General features: G+C 37.5%; 1 protein-coding gene across 1 annotated transcript in view; it reads left to right on the top strand.

The window, feature by feature from the left end:
* Nucleotides 1-11304, top strand: part of SNX27 (sorting nexin family member 27) — a 95637-nt gene that overhangs the window by 25382 nt on the left and 58951 nt on the right. The window contains exon 2 of the mRNA XM_012658514.1: nucleotides 6362-6593. Within this exon, the coding sequence (XP_012513968.1) occupies nucleotides 6362-6593 (232 nt within the window). The remainder of the gene's footprint in view (nucleotides 1-6361; nucleotides 6594-11304) is intronic.

Below are 11304 nucleotides of genomic sequence, written 5' to 3'. Positions count from 1 at the left end.
ACTATACTGGGCCTGAAATACATGTCCTATTGTTTACAGATTAGGAAAAAAGCCAGAGTAGTAGGAGGAGTAAAACTAGCTCTGGCTTAATTTTCTCTTCATTACTTCCAAGAAATAAGCTTGTAAGACTTGGAAGTATCCAAAGTTTAGCTTATTTTCCACAAAGATATGGGAGGTGAAGGAGAGAGCATGTATTTTATTCTTTAAATAGTTTTATGCTGTAGATATGTACAGATTCATCTACTAGGATCTTCATAACAACACTGTTCGTAACAGCAAAAAAAAAAAAAAACTCAGAGTAATCTAAAAGTAGAAGAGGGATTATGTTTCATCCAGATGATGGACTACTATTTCACACTTATAGATGGGGATATTACATAATAATTTTTATTTTAAAGCAACTTTATTGAGGCTTAATTTACATATAGTCAAATGCACACATATTCAGTAGAGAGTTGAGAGTTTTGACAAAAGTATACACCCGTTTTAACCACCACCTCAATCAAGATAGAGAACACTTCCATCACTTCAGAAAATTTCCTTCCATTCAATACTCATCCCCTCCCTCTAGACAACCACTGATCTGATTTCTACCACCATAGAATAGTTTTGCCTGTTCTGAAACTTCAAGTAAATGGAATCAAGTCAATAAGATTTTCTCTCTCACTTTTTTCCCCTGTGTTTTTCAGATTTATCTATATTATTGTGGATATAAGCAGTTTGTTCCTTTTTATTGTTGTACTACCCCATTGCATGAATATGCCACAATTTGTTTATCTGTTCACCTTTTGATAGACATTTGGGCTTTTTTCAGTTTGGGACTATTATGAATAAAGCTGCAGTGAACATTCAACTATAGTTGTTTGTGTGGATGTATTTTCATTTCTTTTGGATAAATACCCAGGAGTGGACTTGTTGGATCATGTAGTAAATGTACGTTTAACATTCTAAGGAACTGCTAGATTGTTTTTGTTTTATGCACTTACCAGCAGTGTCTGAGAATGGCAGTCATTCCACATCCTTGGCAAAACTTGGTATTGTCACTCTGTTTTTTATTTTAGCTATTCTTGTGGGTAGGTAGCCATTGTGTTTTATTTATTTATTTGGCCCTTCCCCCCATCTTCTAGCCATTGTGTTTTAATCTACAAAATTGAAGTGTATGTCTTATTGTTTGCAGTTATAGGAATTTATTGTCTGTTTTTTTTTTTTTTTTTTGAGACAGAGTCTCACTCTGTTGCCCTGGCTAGAGTGAGTGCCGTGGTGTCAGCCTAGCTCACAGCAACCTCAAACTCCTGGGCTCAAGCTATCCTCCTGCCTCAGCCTCCCAAGTAGCTGGGACTACAGGCATGCGCCACCATGCCCGGCTAATTTTTTCTATATATTTTTAGTTGTCCAGCTAATTTCTTTCTATTTTTAGTAGAGACGGGGTCTCACTCTTGCCCAGGCTGGTCTCGAACTCCTGACCTCAAGTGATCCTCCCGCCTTGGCCTCCCAGAGTGCTGGGATTACAGGCATGAGCGACCGCGCCCAGCCTAATTACTTTCTTGCCTGTCACAGGGAAGTCAATAGTGTGCTTACCATGTAGAATGGCTCCTTGCTGTGGTGCATATAGTGACTGGCTTTGTCATTTCCATTCATACCTAGTTTTCATTATTTACAGCTTTCTTCACAAGCAGTATACAAATCCTGACTAGAGCTTTTTCTCCTGCTTCCAGGAGTGTTTATATTAGATTTGCAATTTCCCTAGCTTGCTAACTTTGGTTGAATAGAAATCTTATTTGAAACCACTCCCATTAACTAGCTTAAGGCCCTCTCCCTTGGGGCCAAATGTTGGTCTTATGTAAAATTGAACATTTTATTAAAATTATCAAGTGTATCTTTATAATGTTAAAGACATAAATTAGGTGTCATCTAGTTGCCTAAGGAAACAAAATTTTGGTCATATTTGTGGGTTGCTGGAATTTTTGGTAGCCTTCATTTTTTCCTTCATTTTATTATGAAAAATTTCAAACATACAGAAAAGTTGAAAGAATTGTATAGTGAATATCTGTATACATATTACCTAGATTCTATAATTAACATTTTTTTTTTTTTTTTGAGACAGTCTCACTCTGGGTAGAGTGCAATGATGTCATCATAGCTCACTGCAACCTCAAACTCCTGGGCTCAAGGGATCCTCCTGCCTCAGCCTCCCGAGTAGCTGGGACTACAGGTGCGCGCCACGACACCCAGCTAGTGGAGATGGGGTCTCACTCTTGCTCAGGCTGGTCTCAAACTCCTGAGCGCAAGCAATTCTCCTGCCTCGGCCTTCCAGAGTGCTAGTATTACAGGCATGAGCCACCACACCCGGCCCTATCATTAACACTTTGCTATATTTGCTTGATCACATATCTGTTGATTTTTTTTTGATAAAGTATTTAAGCTACTACCTTTCTTTAAGGAGGAAGCATAGATTGGTAGGACCTGCTGGGCAGTAGGTACTTTTTTGTGTGATATGGGACTTAGCAGTTTTCTGATGCAGTGGTTTTGTGAAGGTGGCTATTTCGTGAACCCCGTTATTCATTGGTTGAGAGGTTAGTCATTTATCTTCACATGAATTCCAACTAGATTATGTCACAAACACAGAAGAAAGGCAAGGGAAATTGGTGATAGAAAGGATTTATATCATCAGGGAGGCCAAAATACTACCAACCTGTTTGCTCAATTGTTATAACAATAACACAAATAGCTATCATTTATTGAGTTGTTACCGTGTTCTAGAGCTTTATTTCATTTTAGTTCCCACAACAATTCCATTAGCTATAGGTATTATTAGCCCCATTTTATGGATTAGAAAATCGAGGCTTAGATTGAGTAATTTAATTTACATAAGGTCTCATCTGTTAAATGGTACAATCGGTATTCAAACGTGAGTCTGTTTGACTCCCAAACCCGTGCTTTGAACGCGAAGTCTGTACTGCTGAAAGTTTTCCTTTTATTGCAGAATTTGTATTTTGCATTTATTTATGTCTTCAGAATTGTACAAACTGTTGAGCCACACCTTGTTTGAGCCTGATATAGTAGCATTCTTGTGGAAAAGAGTATATCATATAAAGAGTATACCATTTTATGGTAAACATTTTTATGATTGTGAAGACCTCTTAATTCTTGAGGAAGGAGGGCCCTTTTTCAAATCAGATATCCTAAGGTTTTTACTGACCTCATTTCATTCTCTGAAGAATGAAGGGAATTTCCCGCTTTGTATTAAGTTGTGGAATGTATAGCATTCCTTCTATAGTTGAACCAGATAAATAATAGCAAGTATGTTTAGGATATGACACTGTAAGTTTTTTCCTCTTTTTTTAAAAGAGGTTTTTGGGATGATAGCCAATTTGAAACTTGGTCTTGCTAATAGAGTGGTAAAACCTAAGCAAGCTTCCTTGCTCCTGGGCTACTCTTGGTGTAAGCCTCACTTAAGTTTTTCTGATGATTTTCAGGGCTTATTTTTGAGAGTGACACAAGGAGCAGTGTATTGTGATTTGAAAACTGAATGGGGGGAGGTGTGTATTGAAAGCGATAGTTCTGAAAATTTTTGGAGATTACATATTCCTTTTTGAAGCTGATGAAAGTTAGGGAAACTCTCCCCAGAAAAAAATACATAATATGCACACAAATACAATTTTACATACAAATTTTGTAGGTTCAGTGACTTCCAAGCCTACCAACAGAATACCCCAGATTAAAAATCCTTTAAAGGAAAAAAATCAGGGAACTGAGAAGTAAGATTTGAGCATCAGTTTTTAAACTTTTTTCACAAGTGCACATCTCATAAGATTGATTGTACCAATAAAAAATCTTGTTTTAGTATCTAAGATATTTTGTTCAGTCTCTAAGGTGTTAGTTTTTTAACTGTGTTAAGAAAAAATTAACATGGGTATTCATGAGTAAGCTAAGGTTCTAGGGATAGATGAAATTCTCTGATGATTTCTACACTTTGCTTTTTCAGTTTGTTTCTTCTACCATCAAAACATTTTCTCAGAACTAGTAAGGACTGGCTCATGCCTGTAATCCCAGCTACTCAGGAGGCTGAGATGGGAAGATCTCTTGAGGTGGCCAGGAGTTTGAGTCCAGCATGGGCAGTATAGTAAGACCCCCACCCCTCCAATCTCAAAAACAAAAAATCTGAAAAAAACTATGGAAGCCAAATAATTAGATGAAATCATTTGCCAATTCCTAAGTTTAGATTTCTTTTTCTTCTTTAACAAAAATCTCTATATACATAGTACTTCTTTCCTTTTTAAACCTTTTTTTTTTTTTTTGGAGACAGAGTCTCGCTCTGTTGTCCAGGCTAGAGTGCTGTGGCGTCAGCCTAGCTCACAGCAACCTCAAACTCCTGGGCATAAGTGATCCTCCTGCCTCAGCCTCCCGAGTAGCTGGTACTACAGGCATGCACTACCATGCCTGGCTAATTTTTTCTATTTTAGTTGCCTGGCTAATTTCTTTCTAATTTTAGTAGAGATAGGATCTCGCTCTTGCTGAGGCTGGTCTCAAACTCCTGACCTCAGGCGATCCTCCTGCCTTGGCTTCCCTGAGTGCAGGATTACAGGCATGAGCCACCACGCCCAGCCCTTTTTAAACCTTTGACACAAGTATTCAGGTATTGTTCTAGGCAAGTCACATGTTATTTTACATTAATCCTCACAACAACTCTGTTAGGGACTTCTTATTGTCCCCATTTTACAGATGTGAAAAGCAAGGCTAAGAAAATTTTTTTAATAACTCCATCAAGACCAACTCTGGTGCTAGTGGACAGGAGTAGTCTATTTGAACTCAAGTAACTCTGGCTTCAAAGCCCATTTTCTTTCCATTTTACCATCCTGCTGTCTGATCAGAGTTGACCATTTTTTTTGATCTGGAGTCTGACTGATCTGAGTAAAAAACCCAAATTTCCATCAGTGGAAAGTGCTCTTTATTTTCTTTTATAGCTAGCTTATTGTAAAATTACTGATTTTTTTTTGTTATATGTTAGACTTTTTAAGTTGTGAAATGTCAAGAGTGTTGAATTTACTGGCTAGATTGTTAAACACTAAAAACCGTAAATAAGGACGGAGGCTAGCTGAGTGATCTCCTGCCTATTCTGTTTATATAAATGGATGTTTCTGACAGAGACAATTTCAGTGACTGAAAAGTTTATGGGAGGCTTGTTACTAAACTTAGCATCATTTTCAGGAAGGAAAAATCCTAATGGTTTGGAACAAGACTGAAAAAGAAATTAAAGGGTAGATGAGCTTTAAATATTAAATGAATTAGAGGCCAGGTGTGTATTTCCTTCTCTTGGGATAGCCATGGGAGGTAAACTCCAGGACAGCTGCTGAGTGGTTTTTGCTGAAACGGCAGGCTGGGTCAGCATTCTGGGAAGGTAGCTTGGTTTGCTGAGTGAGTTTTGTGAGACTCAGCATCTTTCTTGACAAAATTATTGTTCTTCTAAACCTTGTGCCTTTCCTTATTTCAGCCTTTTATACACATTGAAACAGGAAGGAAAATGAGTAGGTTGATTTTACTATATAAACTTAGGTTTATATTTTTTAGATTGGACTGATTACACAGGGCTTTAAGTGAGGCAGCACAGAGCAGGAAAAAAGTAGATAGAATCCTGAGAGGTTAATTGAAATGATTGGGGAGAACAAAGGAAGTTAGGTCAGATCATGAGATTTTAGAGAGGTAATTACCTTGCCTTTTAGAAAGCCAAGTGATAGAGGAAACTAGTGTGTATCAAGATTAATACTGTTTAATTCCCAAAGTAATGAAACTTGGTATAAAGGAAAATTAAGTTGACTAATTTGAGGATATGGGGAGAAATTGGATATAAATGTAAAGGAATTATCTTGAGTCACAGCTTTTTTTGAGTCTCTATTTGCAAATTAAGGGAATACATTTTGTGAAGTTTCTTTTAACAGAATTCCCATGAAGTTTAAAAAGGACAAAGAGTACAGTTCAAGTGGCAGGATTGTCAAAAGCCACTTTGATTGTTTTGTATACATGCTTGGTTAGATGAGGAAATCAGACTGTTTAGCTTAAAAAGCGTTTCCTCCTCAGCTTTACCCTTTTCCCATGTGCCTTCCCGCAGCTATGTGTGGGATTCTAGTATAGAGGAAGGGTAGGTCCTCTCACCTGTTTCCATTTTTTCCCCCTGCCGTAAGTTCACGAACAGTTTTTCACATTTGGATCTGTGAAAACATAAACAACTTTTCTGGAACCAAATTAATCTTTTGACTTTATGGTTCATACTGTGTGACACTGGAGTGGGGGCCGGAGGGTGGAGATAAAAGGTATTTGGACCCTCCTGGTTTATGGGATTGTCTTTTTCCCTTTTTCCCCTTAGGAACGGCGTGAATGTTGAGGGGGCGACACACAAGCAGGTGGTGGACCTGATCCGAGCAGGCGAGAAGGAGTTGATCTTGACAGTGTTATCTGTTCCTCCTCATGAGGCAGATAACCTAGATCCCAGTGACGACTCGTTGGGACAATCATTTTATGATTACACAGAAAAGCAAGCAGTGCCCATATCGGTCCCCACATACAAACATGTGGAGCAGAATGGTGAGAAGTTTGTGGTGAGTGTCAGCCCAACTCGATCCTCAAACATCTAGCTTTGTTTCCCTCAGTCTTATCATTATGAAAATATAGCAGTAGAATAAAAGACTACAACCTATGTCAGTTTGTCTACCAGGAAAATGGGTTCACACATAAATAAAAGACAATAATCCTGACTTATTACAGGGGATGAACTACAGTGATAAAGAGGAGTCCTATTTCTGCTTAAATATAATTCCATTTTATTTCCAGGCAGTTTTCAAATTTGCATTCTGGTCTGTTGTAAACATGTGAGTTTTTGCTTGCTTAGTTTCTTTTTTGTTCTTTTATTAGTTGCCATATCTCTTTGCTAGTAGCAATCTCTCATTTACTGTTGATTCTGTGGTGCTAGAGAGCAAGATTAATTTAAAAATAGTGTGGGTAACACAGAGGTTCATCCGTCCCAGAACCTGCATGTCCTACGCTCCTTTCCACATCTTGTTCTTTTTCTTTTTCTTTGGAAATATCTATGTGCTTAACTCTGGTTTTTCCCAAGGTCCTAATTATACTCCGGATGCAATTCCAAGGAGCTATTTCATCCATTTCCAATCTATTAATGTTGTGGATATGCAGGAAAGCCCATCTTCAATTCCAAGAGATTCACGTGCCAGCCCGTTCTCTGAATGCCTTTGTTTGTTCTTCAAAACCTAATTGCCACTGATAGCCCAATCTACTTAATTTTTCTCTTGGTTGCATTACCTTTTATTTGCCTTTGATTATTTTGGGAGTGTTGATATAATGACAAATGTTTGTTATTCTTAGTAGAAAATGTAGTGGGTTCTGTTAGACGTTGGTAATCAGACTACAGGTGTTTAAAACTGACCTGGTGACTAAAGTTGCAGTCTTTCAAACTGGGATTTGTCCCCTGCATATGAATGAGCTACTAAACATTTATGATAAATTCTTTTTAGTGAGGAGATGAGAAAAGCAAGGAAGCTAGAAAAGTTGCAGAGGATCAAATAGTATTTGCGACTGCATCTGTAATTTAGCTGGAGATGATAGCACACAGGTCTTACATCAGCATGGCCTCTGTATTCTTAGAACCACACGCAAAATTTAGAGTTTTATGCTTCAGAAGTGCTAACTTTGAATCATAAGGCATGTAAGAAGTTGAAATCAAGGTCAGGTCCTCAAAGTAGAGCAGATGGGGTGTTGAAACCTTTTGGGAATTATCTAAAACCTTGGGAACTTAAGAAAAGAAATGAAACTACTAATTGTCCTTTGTAAAAAAATCAACTTTATTGAGTATAGTTTACCTACATCAGCATTCACCCACATTAAGTGTGCACTTTTATGAGTTTTAACAAACGTTCATAGTCTTACCACCACCACCACCACAATGAAGATACAGAACATTTTCATCAGCCCAGAAAGTTCCTTCATGTCCCTTTGCAGTCCGTCCTCTTTCCCTACCACTGCCCTTGTCAACCACCGATCAGCTTTCTGTCACCATCGTTTTTTGGAATGTCAAATAAGTGAAATCATACAGTATGTACTCTTGTGTCTGGCTGTGTTCAGTTAGTATAGTCCTTTTAAGATAGATACACATTGTTGCATATAACAATAATTTGTTCCTTTTTATTGCTGAGTAGTAGTCTGTTGTATGGATTTACTACAGCTTGTTTATTTATTCATTGTTGATGCACATTTGGGTCGTTTCCACCTTGAGGCTGTTACGACTAAAGCTGCCATGAAATAGTACTAATGTGTAGGTCTTTATGTAGACCTATGTTTTCATTTTTTGAGTACATACCAAGAAGTAGAATTGCAGGGTCTTATGGTAAGTGTAAATTTAATCATATAAGAAACTGCTAAACTATTTTCCAAAGTGGCTATACCATTTCTGCATTCTCATCTGCAGTGGAGAGTTCCAGTGGCTCCAACTCTTGAACGCTTGGTATTTTCAGTCTTTGTAATTCTAGTCATTCTTGTGGGTATAGTGGTATCTCACTCTGGTTTTAATTTGCATTTACCTAATGACTTGTGATGAGCTGATTTTTGTGTGCTTAGTGTCCATTCATGTATCTTCATCGGCGAAGCATCTGTTCAACTCTTCTGTCCATTTAAAAAATTGGGTTGTTTGTCTTATTATTTTGTTGTAAGGATTCTTTATATATTTTTTATATAAGTCCTTTATCAGATAGATGTTTTGTAAATATTTCTCCCAGTTTGTGGCTTGCCTTTTTTAAAAGTATCTTTCAAAGAACAGAAGTTTTAAATTTTGATAAAGTTCAGTTTATCAGTTTTTAAATTTATGGATAATGCTTTTTTGTGTTCTAAGAAATCTACCTAACCCAAGGACACAAATCTTTTATGTTTTCTTATGGAAGTTTTATAGTTTTAGCTCTTTTTTATAATAACTTTACTAAGGTATGATTTATGTACTACATATTCACCCATATAAAGTATACAATTTAGTTGTTTTTAGTGTGTTCACAGAATTCTACACTCATCACCACAATCAATTTTAGAACATTTTCATACCTCATAAATAACCCAGTAGTACCCTGTAGCCATCATTCTCCCAAATCCCCCATCCCCTCCAGCCCTAGGCAACTGCTAATCTACTTTCTTATCTTATAGATTTGCCTATCCTGGACATTTCATATAAATGGAGTTGTATGTGGTATTTTGTGACTGGCTTCTTTCACATAGCACAATATTTTCAAAGCTTGTCCATGTTGTAGCGTGCACCAATACATCATTTTTATTGGCAAATGACATTCGATTGTATGGATATACCACTTTTTATTTATGCATCTTCAATTGATATTTGGATTGTTTCCACTTTTTGGCTATTATGAATAATGCTGTTATGAACATTTGTGTACATGTTTTTGTGTAAATATATGTTTTCATTTTTCATGAGTATATACCTAGGAATGGAATTGCTGGGTTACATGGTAATTCTTTATGTTTAACCTCTTGAGGAACTGCCATACTGCTTTCTAAAGTGACTGTACCATAGTTTTCACTGTTCATGGTTTAGTTCTGTGATCCATTTTGAGTTTTTTTTTTTTTTAATTATGTGATATGAGGGTCAAGGGTTTTTGTTTGTTTGTTTGTTTTTCATATTGATATCCATTGTTTCAGCAGCCTCTGTTGAAGAGAATAGTCTTTCCCCTTTGAAATACTTTGGCATCATTGTTGAAAATCAATTGACCATATAAGTGTGGTTCTATTTCTCAACTTTTTATTTGGTTCCATTGATTACATGTCTGAACATTTCAACATTTATGTCATTTTGGGGTTGGCTTCTGTTAAGTGTCTTTTCCCTTGAGAATGAGTAGTAATTTTGGATTGTATCTTGCATATTATGAACATTAGATTGTATAGACTCTGAATTCTGTAATATTCCTCTGAGTAGTATATTGATGTTTTTGTTTTACCTGACAGTAAGCTGTAACCTGTGTCAGCTTCTGTGGGTTGTACTTCAAGTCTCAGTTCAGTTCTTTCAGACTTTGCAGTGCTACTTTGGGTCTGTATACATTGCTCAAGGAGGGATTAGTCTGAGATACATGTGGTATTCATTGACAGATTTAAGGGTTCCCCTTCTCAGGCTCTCTTTTGTTTAGGATTCTCCACTTACTCTGGTGGCAACCATGGTTGCCTAAAATCCTTTCCCTATATCTTTGAGTGAGAAAGATGTCAGGGTTTCTACCAGAGTTTTAGTTGCTTAAGTTGTGCCACTTTGTGACAGATGCCTACGAGTAGGGCGAAGCCTCCCAAAAGCAGGAATCCCCCATCCCACCCTGTTAGATCATTGTTCCATGTTTTGATTCCCCCCAGAATCTGCCTGCTTTTAGTGTATTGTTCAGAATCCTCAGGTAATTGGGGTTTTTTTTGTTTGTTTGGGGTTTTTTTTTTGTATTCTGTCTAGAATTTGTAGTTGTTATCAGTGGGAGGGTTGATCTACAGGGAGTTCATGTAACAATACCTGAAGTAGAATCCTCGGTTCTATCAGACTCTTACAAGAGTATATATTTTGTTTCCATCTCCATCCTTCGTGCTATTGTTGTCATACATTTACTTCTATATGTGTTATAAACTTCATGATACATACATTATTATCTTTGCTTCAAACAACTACCTTTTTTTTTTTTCTGAGACAATGTCTTGCTGTGTTGTTCAGGCTAGGGTGCAGTGGCATTATTATAGCTCACTGCAACCTCAAACTGTTGGGCTTAAGCAATCATTCTGCCTCAGCCTCCCTAGTAGCTGGAACTATAGGCATGTACCACCACACCTGGCTAATTTTTGTATTTTTTGTAGAGATGGGGTTTCGTTCTTGCTCATGCTGGTCTCAAACTCCTGGTCTCAAGTGATCCTCCTGCCTTGGCCTCCCAAAGTGCTAGGATTACAGGCTTGAGCCACCGTTCCTGGCCCAAACAATTACCTTTTAAAGAGATTCAAAATGAGAAAAAAGTTCTTTTATATCTGACCACATATTTACCATTTCTGATATACTTTATTGCTTTGTGTAAATCCAATTTCCATCATATTCCCTCTGCCTGAAGAACTTGCATTAATATCTCTTGTAGGCCAGGCGCGGTGGCTCATGCCTGTAATCCTAGCACTCTGGGAGGCCGAGGCGGGTGGATTGCTCAAGGTCAGGAGTTCGAAACCAGCCTGAACAAGAGTGAGACCCCGTCTCTACTAAAAAATAGAAAGAAGTGATCTGGACAACTAAAA

This window comes from Propithecus coquereli, unplaced genomic scaffold (assembly GCF_000956105.1).
Source record: "Propithecus coquereli isolate 6110/MARCELLA unplaced genomic scaffold, Pcoq_1.0 Scaffold59, whole genome shotgun sequence".
In the NCBI taxonomy this organism is placed as follows: domain Eukaryota; kingdom Metazoa; phylum Chordata; class Mammalia; order Primates; family Indriidae; genus Propithecus; species Propithecus coquereli.
Note: the sequence above shows the minus strand (reverse complement) of the source record. Positions and strands in the feature narration are given on the sequence as shown.